Here is a 15,208-nt window from a genome sequence, read left to right as displayed (position 1 = left end):
CTTTTTATTGACCCAGCTCAGATCAAGACCTCACTGATGCTGAGTACAGTGGAAGGATAATCTTGATACATCTCACAGACTGTGCCTCTACTCACACACATCAGAATATGATTTTGGCCTCTTCACAAAACTCACACTGTTAACTCATGTTCACCTTGTGATCTGCTATAATCCTTGGATTCATGCTGCTGAACCACAAAGGACACAGTAATTCCCTGGTCATTCAAATGTCAATGATTTTTCATGTCCAAATGCAACTGTCCTTTCCACCAAATCGAATTTCCCCCCACCCCACCTCAGACTGAACCTCCACAATTATTAGATTACTTAAAATACAGACTTGCCTTCCAATGGGTATCTCCCATTTTAGTACCCTTCACAAATATAGTAAGAAAACTGCCTGACCAAAGAACAATTCCACCAAAGAAGAATGAATCACTTTATCCCAGTCTGTCACTCTCCCTTTGGAAAGATTTTGATTCCTTTGTAAAATGAAGACAAATGGGCTTTCCAGTCCAGTTAAGTCTTTGCAAAAAGTCCCATACAGGACTGGTTTCCAATCAGCTCTGCTATTCAGATGACTTTTGCATTGTTCAACTGGATGAAGGTTCACTCCACAACTATTTCAGGGCATAGGGGATGTGTAGGCAACACATCTGAATACCTCTTCTTCAAGCCTCTTTTCAATCAACATTTGTTGCCCAAGCCTCAGCAGGCTGTGGAGAACTCTGTATCATTACTAGTTTCCATTTTGGCATGAAGGTTTTAAAAAAATAGTCAGTCACCTATTTCCAAAGACAAAATTAAGGAGGAAGAAGGGGGGAAAAATTTACTCACATATAAAAACCTCCCAACTATTTAACTGTGTGTCTTTAACCACTCCTTTATATTTTTCAGAACAGAAATCTTGCATGTCCCTCCTGCCCTTGAGAAAATCACCTCAAATTTGGCCAAGATGTAAGTACTTGAAAATTGCTGCCCACAAAGGCTCAACAGAGATTCAGCTCTTAACAACAAAATTCTCTGGACTTTTTGCATGTAGGGAACATATTTTCCCCTCCTTCCCCCCAAATACCAAATACCATGAATCACCTGAGGAGAATCTACTCTTTCCTACAACTGTGTGGCTAAGAGATACACCTGCTACTCCTGCAAAAAAAAAAGCCATATGATGTCTGATCTTGAAATGGACAGTGGGAAATCTCCCAGAGTAGCCTCTGGTCAGAGAGAAATAGGAAGGGAGGTTAAAGGGAAAGAACATATTAGACAGGGAAAGGTGGAGGGGTTTTTGTAGTCGTGGGTGACAGAGACATGCAAGGACTAGATGGAGAGACCTTGGATTAAAAGTCTGCAGAGAAAAAGGGATTACAAAGATTTTCATCTGCACAACAAGAATGAGGCCTTATAGCCATGTTCAAAAGAGAAATAGTTTAGGAAGCAGTCAAACACCATGCTGAAGAGCACTACACATAAGTAGCTGCAAGCCCACAGTCGAAGCAAAATTTAAGAGTGAACAAGAAAACTGGAAATACACTGAACAAGTCACACAGAACAAAGTATTGAATTTCTAGTAATTAAATGACAACACTGATCCTATGCAGTGAGGCAGGCAGTGGCCTTCCAAGAGGAAGCAGTAACTGTGTACATTCACATTCATGGAAGGGTGTCTGAAAGTTTCAGCTTTTGAGAACAAGAGAGGCAAGATGGAACCTGAGGGAAACAGAAGAGAGCGTGAAGAACAAGAAAAACTAGAAAAATAAAGGCTGGAAGAAAATTTTGAGCCAACATCACTGAAGAGAGAGGAAGAAGTATTGGCTCTTAACGTAGGCTGAAGGAAGCAGAGTCAGTCCAAAGGTTTCATGCCCAAGCAACCCCAGATGTCAAGGACATCAAAGGACCTCTGGCACCTCCTTTAAAATTCAGTATACAGAAGATGAAATTTCATCAACAAAAGAGGCAGCTTCTTCATACTCTCTGTCTAAACGTGCCTCTGGGTTTTTACACAGCTACTGCCACCTCATTGTCACTAATGAGCCCAACAGTCTCATCTTTATTTTCAGTGTGCTTGACCACCTGGATGAGTCCAGACACTGATTTCCATAGGAAGGCTGCTGCAGGTGTATTATGTATTAACCTTTTATTATTAAAGGGAAGCAAGTGAATGGGAGAAACTGAGGTGATGAGCTGAAACAACTTTCCTGATACAAGAGAGGATATTAAATAGGAAGATGCAAATTAGAGACTCCCAGCTCAAAACAGGCGGTCTTGGTTCTGCATCAAGGCCCTGAAGTATGGCTCAAGTCAAGAAATAGAGGGGAGTGTTTCCATGGCCTTCAGAAGACTGTGGAGGACAAATAAGCAAAGGTCAACAGAGCAATCACAAGTGGCTGCACTAAACAGAATGGAGTACACAGTTACTGGAGGAAATATGGCCTGTGTAATTCAGAAGGCAGGATTTAGCTGCAGTGTCCTCAGAGAGCAGATTTGTCAGATATAAATATCAAATATAGCTACTATTCTTAATGTCAGCATCCCAACCATGTGCTCAGGGCATTTGTAGGAGAAACAGCTTGCATTTAGCTTCAGTGCTTCCCCCTCTAAGATAAATATTTTGTTAACTGAAACCTCTGTGTAAACCTTTCAACAGGACGTCTCTAGGTGTTAATTCTTTTTAATTGAACACTAATTAAATTAGAATTCAGTCAAATTAGTAACCAGGTCAAGTGGTTTCTCTTAGTTACTATACTTAGTGAAATGTTCACATTAAAATAATTTCTCTGTTCTGGATACACATTACAACATGGAACTTTGCTACAGGAAAAACACCAAAGCTATAAAAAGCTAAATTTAAAGAAGCATCTGTTGAACTATTTTTTTTTACTTTCCCACTCTCCCTGGCCTTCTTTCCCTGAGCAGACAGAAGTTTTACCAGGGAGACAGTGAGAACAAACAGAAATCTCACCTTCAAAATGACCAAGTTAAAGGTCTCGTATTTGAATTACATGTCTTGGAACAACATTTTTAGCCCAACTTCAAAGCTTGCAATTACCCAGGTGTTTAAAGGATTGTTACACATCAACAGCCATTTACCAAAACATTAATTACTATAAGTCTCTAAAACTTTCCTCAGCTCAACCTTTTTGTTTACTTTTCTTCAAAGACAAGTTGACATAATAGTCTAGACTGCCTAGCAGCAGTTTCTCAAAAGGGAATTTTGCACAGAAGTGTGTGGAATCTACATTTTAATTAATACACTTTCCAAATACTCTTCTGCATACCTCAGGATCAGTGTCTTTAGTTTGCAGTGACATCAACTTTCTGTAAAAATTGTATTCTATTCTGCATATAGCAAACTAGCAAAATTATTTGCTCTTACTGCTTTCAATGGTCAAATCACTCTTACCCACAACTGACCTGATCTTGCAGAGTTGGATGGAGTTCCACACAGATAAAACTTTGAAACTGCAGCCTCTTCAGACCTGTAGATCCCCCATCTTGCAGTAGATGTAAGCACTACTTCAAATTTAAAAGTGTTTATTATAGAACGGACCTTATGTGGAGCTCCCATGGCACAAGGTACTGCCAAGAGATGCAATACAAAACCTTAACAACTCAGTGTGTCCAAATGACCAGCGCCCCAAAGACTTAACAGCAGCATAGGAAATTAAATCTATCAGTGCTCCCCTGTACAGAGAGCCTCAGGCAGGGGAAGGCCAGCACCTGGGGTGAGCTGCCATGGAAAGCGAAGGCAGTCTCTATTGTTTCATGAGAAGAGAGGCTCAGTTCAGCTGTCCTGAAGAAGCAATGCCAGCTGTGGGCCAGAAGGTGAGTAGAGAGGTACACAGCCTGTAAGAGTTTCTCAGAAACAAGGAAGGAAATATGAAGAAATGTCAACCTGCAAATAAAGTTGCTTCCAAGGTGGAAGGGAAGACCAGCAGCTGGGCACTGATTTGCAAGGACTGAGAGCCAGCAGAGGAAAAAAGCACAGAATGGAGATGTTGGAACAATCTGGAGGAGGTCTGCAATTCAGCACAGGGAGGGGAAAGCCATCCTGGATGCATCCAGACATGGAAAAGCACAAGAAGAAATGGATAAGCTCAGCCTCGCACCTCCACTGCTCTGTGTAAAGGGTAACCCTGGGCAGAAAAGGCTGTTCTGTAACACTGAGTCCATTGCCTCTGGCAGCAAAGTCTCCTAGGGCAGAGGGTTAAGTCTTCCAGCCTCACCAGAGAGCAACAGGGGGAAACCCAAGTTTCAGAGCTCGCTCTGGCAAAGGGTGGAAAACCAGAGCCTAGAATTAGAAGACACCAAGACTACGGGAAGTTCAACCTACAGGTCCATGATAATGCCCAGTAAAGTCAACACAAATATCTGGGTGCAAAGGTGTGCCAACCCATTCAGCTTAAGGTCTTGAGCTTTACAGATATGAGGAATTAATATTTTACTAACTGGAACAGTTAAAGCAAAGAAAAAAACCATCCCAAGTCATAAGAATAAGAAATGTATTTAACTTTTTTTTTACTTTTTACTACAATTTTATAAGGAAAAGGGGCATTCCAGCTGTAGTGACAGCTATAGTACTACATTTCAGAGTTTAAATGCAGTTTGAGGCACAAAGATGGGGGAGAGGACAAAGAGATAGTATTTATCTTTGTCCATTAAGTAAAGAAATAAGGCATTGATATGGCATTCTTTAGTTTAGATAGAAAATGCCAGCTGGTTATGGAACCAGTGTGTTTTACCCAGAATAACTCTGACTTTCAAACTACTCTAAAGCAACCAGCCTAAAACACAACAAATCACATACCCACAGTGGGAGCTGAACTGAGATGCAGACAGATGCCTCTCTATAGCATCATGGAAACAGCTCCATCATATACAAATATATGCACACTATATACAAATCTGACCCCAGCTTGAAACAGATTGATGCTAGCTTTGTCATTTGTATTACACAACCCATTCCAAAACCCAGTCGAGGAGGGTTATTTATTTTCTAAGCTATAAACACTGCAGTTGAATCAATTTGCCCTTTAGATTAGAAGCTCGGATCACATTTGTATAAATATCCTGTTGCAAAGAGGAAGACTTTATTACCACTATAACTGGCAGCTAAAACCAACAAGCGCCTTAACCCTTAAGGAATTGTGTTCAGTAGAACAGGAACACGGTCCCCAGGCAGTTGCTCTGCAGGGCACATTTACGTCCACACGTGTCTTTTCATGTAGGAGGAATCTTCCTGACCATCATGTTCCCATATTTCATTCTGGGTGCAAACGAAACTGTTTAATAAACTGACCATTAACGTACCGTATCTTCCTTTGATCACTAACACAGGCCACTGTGTTTTTCATAGATCAGTTGTTTGGACAGTGTGGGAGTGTTTTGAGGCCTGCATTAGCAGGATATTTACACTTGAAAACATACTGATGATCCAAACCAAGGACTAACATCTTTGATCAACCATAAACTGCCTTCCCTAGTCCTGACCTGACACCTCTCTGGGTGAGGGCATGGAAGTTTCGAGAAAGAAACTGTTTAAATAATGATCGGCTTTCAGGGACAAACTCATTTCTTCCCTTCCTTTGTAAAGGTCTTGTTTACATGGCATTCCACTCCCAAGAGGTACCAGAAATCACAGAGGTCTTTGCTGGTTCTTCCACAAAATCAGTCCTGCACTTTAGACTCAAGTCCAGGAGCCAGGTTGGTACCACACAAGGGAGGAGAGTTGAGGCTGTGTAGCTCCTGCCTGCTGAAATTAAACAGTCTGTCAGATACAGCCAAGGTGGGACAAGCACCTGGAAGCTGACACCACTTGCCTTCCTAAACTGGGGCTTTGGCAAACACCCCTGTTTTCTGCATGTTCCAAAGGAGGGGGAAAAAAAAAAGAAGAAGAAAAAGATCCCACCCTAGTGTTCAAACAGCCCAGTCTCTTAAAACTCTGGGGGGTCAGAAGCTGAAGGGCAGCAACATCGCCAGACGTGTCGCCCATTCCCTCTCCCAGCATCAGCCCCTACAGCCCACTGCTTGTTCCAAAACCTGCCCATCACCCTCCAAGCAAACCAGATGTCGCCTCAGCCCTGCCTGGTGAAGCCTCTTCTCCTCCACACAATCCAAAATGCATACCACCGATGGCTGGCCACAAGCTTGACCCATCCATCCTGAGGATTGCATTAATCTCCTCGCAGCATCCCACTGACAGCTCCAGCAGTCTGTGTTATGACAAAATGTGGCCGTTAACCACGGTTTGGTTAAAAAACAAAAGCTTCGTTTCTAGGCACTATTTTTCTTACCTTAGAAAGGGTGGAAGGAATGGGGAGATGAAAATATTACTGACACAAGTGAGTCAGTATTAAAAATGTTTTCTTTTTTGAGAGAGAATGTACATAGACCACACTGTCCTCAATGTGAGTTTAACTGCCTGGAGCCCCCACAAGTATATTTTTCATATTTCTGATGGGACAAGGTCACATTTCTGCCCAGAGGTTTTAGGCTATTTCAATCAGCATTGATCTCTGATCATTCATGCTCTCTTTCCATACACGTCTGCCTAGAAGACAGCCTCAAATGGGCCCATATAGTCCTTGATACTAGCCTTGTCTACAGTGGCAAAATTCAGTTTGGTAATCCAGTAACTGGCAGAAATTTTAGCCTCAGGCTTGGTTCCATTTTTAGCCATCAGGGAGCAGCCAGCAATGCCTCGCGAATCCGTGCAGCAGCGCACATCTGGGCTGGAGTCACACGCTCTCGCTGTTACTGTCCAGATGAGCTTTTTTTTCCCTTTGCTCAAGTAATACTGAATTAAGCCACTTCATTACACTTAATTGGAGCCAAGGGATACTTCCAGGCTCTGAGCTTTGGTGAAGATTTGTATTTACTGAACATTTTTCTTATCTTCTGCCCTGCCAAACTTGTTTCTTTGACAGAAGCAGGCAGGATCCTTTTTCTTTACATTTTTCCCCCAGAGGTGCATGCTCCCTTTCCATTGTAGACTCCTGGTTTAAATCCATACATGCCAGCTACCCTCTTAAGAACCATTTGTGCCCAAAAGTATTTTAGGAGCTACCAATAATTGCCCTAGATAACTGTTAACCTCATAAACACCACAATTAACATGGTGTCTTTGAACTTTCTCTGCAGACTGGAAATCTTCACTGAACAGGCACCTTCTGCAGCCCTTAGAGATGAATTGTCCTGACCAGAAGGAATATATGTCAGCACAAAAAGATGAAAAAAGATGTGATATCAACTCCTCTCTCTCACCTGCTAGTTCACCAGCTAGACTTCAAGATCTTTACAGACTTCTCCTCATGCAATAAAATGTCATAAAATGTCAGGAAATATCAGGCTGTCATTCAAAACCATTAATCTAAAGGAAGTCTGACCCAACTTTTTTTAGTAGTTTTGGGTTTTTTAAGTCAAAGGCAGCTGTTAGTTTCTGGCTCATAAGATGTTTTCTAAAATTCAATAGAAGCCTTACAAATATTTAGCAAGTTCCTTCAAAACCCAGTGCTTTCTTTTTCTTACAATTTAACCTTTCAGTGTTCTGATCTGGAAAAGCTAACAGTGTATTTCAAATTAATACACTGAAACAAGAGGGGAGAAAAAAAATTTTGGACTTTTTTTCCCCCCAGTAAAAGCAAGTAAGTGAATGGATGATCAAAACCCATAATCTCTCAAATATTAGTTTTTTCAGACATACCAGAATAATCTGAGGCATTTTCCCCCTCCATGCAGAGATCTTAGCAAACAGCTAAATGCAATTTTTTAGTATTTGTTTTCAAGAATATTTAGAGGCCAAATTCCACCAGGTCACCAGTGAGGGTGAATGTTTGTAGCCAATGGAGTCAGACCTCAACTGAGTGTAACATTGAATATACTATATGCAGCTTCTACTATCTTAACTCTTTTAACATCTGCATATTTTTAATATAAAGGGGACAATCAATAAATATGTATACATTTTTATATACAGATAGTTTATATAAAATAGAAAGCCTACAGCCTAAAATAGAAAGCTGTACAAAAAATAGAAGCTTATCCATGTCTACACATACATGAAAGAGTCCTTTAAGCTGAAAGGAAAAGAAGAATGGAAAAGGGCATGTCCTTTCTACAGCTGCAGGAATTTGTGAGCCACATCTTGTCCACCTCTGCGAGGATGATGTGACAAGTCCCACAGACTCATCTGAAGTACAAAATGCTTCAGCCAAACGTCTCCCTCCTTCCCACCAGTAAAAGTAAATAAATAAAGCAGGAAAAGAAACAAAAAGGGAGCCTTGAGGGACCGGATGAGTCAGGGGTTAGTAATGAACTACAGACACTCATCCCTGGGTCAGCGGTTCACACCCAGCCCCTGTCAGGAGGGACAGGGAATTGCTGGCAGCCCGGCCCTGGAGGAAGCCACGTTAGGATTCCCAGTCCCAGCAGCGGGATCCCCTCAGCGTGACTGCCAGCGACGGCAGAAGGAACGCGGCAGAAGGGACTGGAAAGACCCAAAACACTCGTCAGCTCTTGGGCAGAGACCCCCCTGGGGATCCCCACCAGGTGTGCTGTCTCTGCTCTGGCCCTAGGGAGGCCCCGAGCACCCAGGGATGCCCAGGACACGCAGAATACAAAGGACAGGTCACAGCTTCGCAGGGCAATCCCATTTTGGCACACTTCTGCTATGGCGTGTGAAAGAGAGATACACGTCCCAGCATCAGTGTTGCACACAGCCACTTTCAGAGCAGAGAGTTTCTAAATTTGTTAGGAACAGGTTGTGCTAGGGGCCAAATCCTGTACTTTATCCAATACTTTATTCTCTTTCCCACATTGCCTTGCTTGCTCAGTTTACTCCAACTTTATGTTACATCCACATAAAAGTTGACAGTTCTACTCTGTGTCCTGCTTCGGTGACTTCACAGAGCAGCCTATCGATTTCTTCCACAGACACTTGGCAGAGGTTTCCTTCCTGCTCCAGAGGAGGTGGGATCTCTACTTCTGGAATCTGAAGCAGACCAACACTCGCTATTTTTTCTGCAATGTGTCTCCAAATGAACAATATATCTAACATCTATGAAATCTGCATGACTGGCTGGACTTTGATCAGTTCTTCAACTGGGCAACAGCTGATGTAACATCCTAACCAGCACGCACAACACCCCAGGAGGCACTCCAGCAATCTGCAAGTTGAAGCACAAAGGGAACACTGATCTTCCAAAACCCACACCTTCTTCCCCATCACCTACATACCCAAGTGTTTCTCTCTTTTCCCCAGAAGCCACACTCCCCACAGAACAACCACGAGCTATTTGATGTTGCCCTAAGAACTGCCAATCATCAAAGGCTGATCCCTCCAAACGGTACCAGTGGAAACACTGGAGAAAGAAGGAGCAGAAAGGAAAACGCCCATGAAGCCTTCAAAGAGAAAACAAATTGAGCTTTTTTCAAACACTGCTGGTCTTGATTTTTTTTTTTTTTAAGCCTGCAGCAGAGGAACAGTTACAGTCCTGACAAGTTTCGGTAGAAGTAATGAAACACTTTGGTACCACAGCATTACTCTGACATTTAATTGACCATGTATTTCCATCTTTTAGCCTTACATGATTCCTCCATCTGAAACATTACTCTTTTAAAATTAATCACTCCATTTACACTTGTTTGGATTTTTGTGTCACAGTTTCTATCCTGCCTCTCTCACTTTTCCTCTCTCATTGCCACTGAAAGACTAGAAATGATTTTGTACCTGTGGTCAGCGTGTTGAATTTTCTTCTGCTTTATTCACTTTAATATAAATCCAGCTGAGAGCAGATCAAGTCTGAGCTAATTACCAGTATTTTTCAAACAGGCTGGTAGTATTAAGTTGAAAGGGGATATGTGAATTTCACTACACAACAGCAAAGCCAGCTGTGCTTTAAAAATCTACTGCTTCTCAGCAGGTTCTTTCTTTATTTAAAGACAAAGCTTTCAGCTAAGTCACACCCTCATTCACACCCTTCCATGCCCATTTCCCATAAGAAGGGACCGTGCAATAACATAACCCTGTTAACACGAACAAACCTATATTTATTTTCAGCCTTATCGATATTATTGCATAATCCCAGCCTCCTCCAGGACAGTACAGAGGAAGCCCCCTCTTGCATACCTGTTCTGATGTTCCTGCAGCACCTGGTAGATGCTGATAAGGAAGGTTTGGTTTTTAAAGCTTCCCAAAACACAGTCCTTGTAGATCCGAAACTCAGCAGCTGTGACGGCCTCGCCCTCAGGAATCTGAGACAAATTAAATTTGAATTCCTTGTGGTGCCGCTGGTGAGGCGTGAACTCCTTGTCATACTCAACTGCAGATGGGAAAAGGAAAGAAAAGGAAAAAAAAGGAACCATGACTAAAATTTAACAACAAAAGGTTTCTACATGCTACCACCTGTTCCTTCAAAAAAACCAAGAATCTTGTTTTTTTCTCCAAAGATAGCCCTGGTGAGTGTCAGGAAAACTTATGCAATTAAAGCTTTTCAAATACAGTACTAAGTGAAGATGAATGTTCCTCCTCGCTAGCCAATTCCTTTTGGATTTCCTATTTTTTTAAAGAAAAGCCAACTGTGACAGGTGAAATATGACCATGCATTTTGCTCCTGTGTAAAACTCTGAAGCTTGTGATCACTCCCAGCATTTTCCACCTGTGGCTCTCCAGGTTCTTTACAGCATTTCCCTAAAGTCTCATAGTTCTCTTACAAGCAGGGAGACACATAGTTCCATTTGCTTTAGCACACACAGGCACAGGCAGAACCAAGTTAACAGCACCAGGCACTATTCCCTAAGTGCCCTAACACATCCTGTTTTCCGGTTCCCAGGTTTGTACACTAGCCATTGGACCACCTTGTGAGTGAATATGATTAACATAACATTTATTTTGAGGGTTAAAGCTAACCAGAGCTCCCCCTCCTTTGCAGAAGCTTATTTTAGAAGGAGAGAGCTGAAGAGTGACCACTTGTAGTTTCTGGTCCTAGACCTCCTTGGATATACTCTCAGGCATAGGATTTAAGACAGACACAAAGCAGAATTCTTCCTTCTTTAGGAGTCAGGATTTGCATTTTCTCTGTCTGAGGCTCCCTTTGCAAACTCTGCTTGCAGTCCCACTCTTGTACTACTTGATTACATCTCAGTTTAGTCTGACTTTGATTAATTGTTTGTTATTTTTTCTAATTTTCTACTAGAAATTGCTTAAAACATTAACATATTATATAAACATACAAAATTACATCTTTACAAGCCTGAGGGGACAAAAAGCAAAAACAAGAAGCCATTCCCACCAGTGGAACTGGAGGAGTCAGTGATGAATAAGTCACCATTACATTATCATTAGGGACATGATTATGTGCACAGGCAGCAAAGGAAGAACAGATCCCTTTTAATGTTTGTCTTTGTGGTCACTTTGTGTTGTTCCCCCCGCCCCCATTTAATACATCAGACTGCACAGGCATCCATGAGCCTACTCTCACAACATCCCCATGAGGTAAGCAGCAATGCCTGCTCTCCAGCTGGGATACTGAGTCACCGGGAGAGTGACTAGTCCAAGGACAGGCGGCGGAGGCTTGCGGCAGAGCCAGGAACGACAGCCAGCGTGCCTGAGGTTCGGCACTTTACCCACAGGTTACCTCCCTGAAGAACAGACATCTCCCAGCTGCTGGAAACAGCCCATGGAGACTTTCCCCTCCACCTTGCCCAATTGCCTGTTCCTCCTCCTTCTCCAGTCACAGTTTCATCCGTCCGCTCCCTTTCTTTTGGCAGCCCTTCCATGTGAGCTGCCTCATCTGGCTGGGTCCACCTCCTGGCTCCCTGTGAGACAATTAGTCACATCCTTCTCTTTGAAGCTCACCTGGAAATCTTCTCACCTCTGCATGACTGCTGCCAAGCGTTCTGTGGGACACCACACTGGGGAATGCAGTGTTAGGGGCTGCCACAAGGCAAACAGGCAAATTCTCGAACTGCTGTCAGAGTCAGACACCACTGCCAATCTTGTTAGTCTTGCACTGCATCTGTCTGAGCAGCTCATAGGTCAAACAAGAGACAAATGAGGGCGATTGGGCTCTATGGCTTCCAGAAATGAGGTTGTGACACCTAGCATCTCTGTCAGGGACTGCACCAAGGCCAATGATGGTAACACACTCAATTCCAGCTCCACCAGGAATTACCTCTCTGGCTATTGGTTATGGGTGATCCGGGCTTCCCTTTGGAGCACCTGCCCCTGTATTTAATGGGGACTGATTCCAGCAATACCGGACTGATTGTTGTCACTTGCATGTATGCCCTCCGAGACAGGACCTGAGCTGCCAAATCACTTCCCATCCTGAGGAGAGTCCCACAGGGTGCACTTCCCAAAAGAGGGGAGTCATGTCATGTCCTTTGAGAAACCTGTGAGCAGCCAACCAACGAGAAACGGCCTTGGGCTGCTTGCAGCAGGACATGCCCAGCTTGGCCCGCTTACTCGCTGCTAAAAGACGAGAGGATGTAATTAATGGTGAGGGAATGTCTAAATCCAGGGGTTTGGAGAGGCACACATATGAAGCAACAGCTCTCGATTTAGAACTCGCTACATCCTCGCTCAGGGCTGCAGTGACCAGCTGAAACCCACACCCCCTTCCGTGCTGTCACAGGGATGAGCTGACCTACAGGAGAGGTGCAGCGAGGCAGCTTTTCCTCAGGCTCGTGGCTGAGGGTGATAAAGAAGAAGCAGGAAGAGCAAGGGGAAGGACACAACTGGGATAAGCAACAGAACTCCATCAGGGTGCCAGAAAGCTAAAATTACACCAGAGGCAGCAAAAGAGTTATTGATGCTTCCCGCCAGTTCTTGCCCCACATCCAGATGTGATATGGTCTCTCCTTGTGCAAGAGAGAGCCTGGAGCTGTCCCACAGAGCCCAGAGCTCAAAATGAGCCCAAACATCAATTTTTGTTGTTCCTTTCTGACCTCAAGCCAGCTACAGTGGCCTGACCTCCACTCACCACCACAAAATGTGCACTTTAAAAGTGATGTAACCAAACTCTAGTCCTTTAAATCAGTATTTTCCCACACTCCTCTCCTAAAACGTCAAACACAAGTCACAAGAGGAAGAAAAGCCCACCAAAACAACTACTAGAGAGCATGACAACTAGCAGCAGGTATGATGCTTGACTCCAATTACCCTTTCTCAGTTTGTAACTTGCCTGATATATTCACAATAGAATTTTCCTGTTTTTTTCAAACTTTCTTCCTTTATCCCTGTCCTTGCCCAAATACACCACACAATCATAGAAGCTGACTAAACTGATTACAGGGGAAACATTCAGACTGATTTCGTTATCAGGCTTGGCAGAATAAACAACCCGAAACGCACAAACAAGGAAATCCTTTTTTAATCCTTCAGATTAAGCAATTCAGCTCATTCTGTTATAAGAAAGGCAGGTTTCTGTAATAAGAAAGAAATACTGCTAAGATGATGGTGTCCTCCTCCACTGGGATAGTTCAGAAGCAGCCCAACAACATCACAGGATGGAAAAAAGCCTACATTAAGCTTGTATGAAGCAAGTATAAAAGTTTAATGAGTTGGAAAGTTTTTCTGGCTATGTATCTTCCCATGATACAATGGAGGGTGGATTTTTTTTTTCTTTGTGGGCGTGGTGAGATATTTAAGTTCTATATACTCATTGTCACCCCATCAAGCTAATAATCAACTGTTTTCATTCAGCAAGACAGCTTAAAAATATAAAATGCCAACAGTCTTTCTCTGGGGGCTTTTTGCCCCCTGGAAACTCTTCATTTTTAACAAAGAAGTCAACTTTTAGAACAGTAAAATTTGGAAAGACAAGATTCAAGCTGCTGGTTCCCAGGATTACCCAGTCTGGATTGCTATTGCGTTACAATGCATCCGATGAGCTTGTATTCAAAATACAGACAGCACGCACCAAAATGCAAGGCAAGAGCAAAAAGCAGAAATCATTTCTCAAGCTGCTTTCCCGTTATTATTTTTTCCACATGAATACATTTGGGTCAGTCTGACCGGTGATGTGAAATCCAAAGCTAATTTCCGTCTGACGATGGACATAAGAATGTCCCAACTGTGCAAAGCTCCTGCAGGGAAAATCAGGCAGCTCACAGCTGGGGCAGGTTGGAAGGTAGAAGCCCTGAGTGGTGTTGGGCCCCCATAACCTTTTCCCAGAGTGCTGGCTGGAATGTTAGGACCAAGCCAGGCAGAACCAGTCTTTGTGAGGCCACGGCATGAACTACAGCCTATAAAATTCATCTTCATGGTCAGACTGTATTATCCCAAACATTACTATTCTTTTGCTGGAGTAAGTCCTTGGAGGTTACAAATCCAGGCCTGCACGTATCAGGGCAAGTTGGAAAAGAGATGGCAAACAGATTTTAGCCCATCAGGAGCCAGAGGGACTGCCCACTCCACCATGGGGGTCTGCTGGCGGCTGCTCCTTTGCTTGCAATGCAAAGGAAGGTGTGAGCTCTGGACATTGGACTCACCCCTCAGTTTTCACTAGAGCCCATTTCTGAGCAGACTGCCAGAGCAGGCAGAAAGAGTTAACAGAGAAGCCTGCCAGTAGCTCTTTACATTCCCCTTAACAAATATTTTTAAATACTATACAAACACAGCACTATTGTTGAGCAGTTAAAAAGACAAAAATGGCAAAATTAGGGTTACTGTGGTTTTGAATTTTGTGTATTCTAATTCTAACCCAGTGTTGCAATAGCCAATTTCAGCACAAAATGTCCCTGGTTTAAAAATAGCATGCTGCTTACAATACTTGTTACTTTAAAAACACTGCACAGAAAAAAAAATTAATTGAGAAATTAACACATCTATTTTGGCAACTATACCATCCTACTTCCATTTGACTGTGAAGGGCACACCTTGGACCAAAGGAAGCAGAAGTCTAATGACAGCCATGGAAATAAATTCTCCTTCTGCATTGGAATTTTAAGCATTTGTTTTTGGATCTAAATCAAACCAGTATGCAGAAATAACAGGTCAAGAGCCTTTCCTGAGGAAACACAATTTTCACTTAGAACAGCAGCACCAAGTATGATGATATCTGGTGATTTTCTCCAGCTCTCAGCTGCTGAGAAAAGTGTTAGGTCAAGGGCTCAGGTGAGAATTAAAATACTGGCTTAAGGAAGTTGCTAGTTCAAACTCTAATAAAACAAAGCCAAAAATACCAACCTAGAACTCTAGAAGTAATTT

At 42.9% G+C, this 15,208-nt stretch overlaps 1 protein-coding gene across 2 annotated transcripts in view; it reads right to left on the bottom strand.

Annotated features, from left to right (window-relative positions):
* The window catches only part of BMP6 (bone morphogenetic protein 6), an 86,106-nt gene that overhangs the window by 13,517 nt on the left and 57,381 nt on the right, over positions 1-15,208 (bottom strand). For both annotated transcript variants that reach the window (XM_084210817.1, XM_084210816.1), the window contains exon 2: positions 10,127-10,319. In XM_084210817.1, coding sequence (XP_084066943.1) covers positions 10,127-10,319 — 193 coding nt within the window. The remainder of the gene's footprint in view (positions 1-10,126; positions 10,320-15,208) is intronic.

Source organism: Fringilla coelebs (genome assembly GCF_963513975.1).
Source record: "Fringilla coelebs genome assembly, chromosome: 1".
NCBI classification, from domain to species: Eukaryota; Metazoa; Chordata; class Aves; order Passeriformes; family Fringillidae; genus Fringilla; species Fringilla coelebs.
Note: the sequence above shows the minus strand (reverse complement) of the source record. Positions and strands in the feature narration are given on the sequence as shown.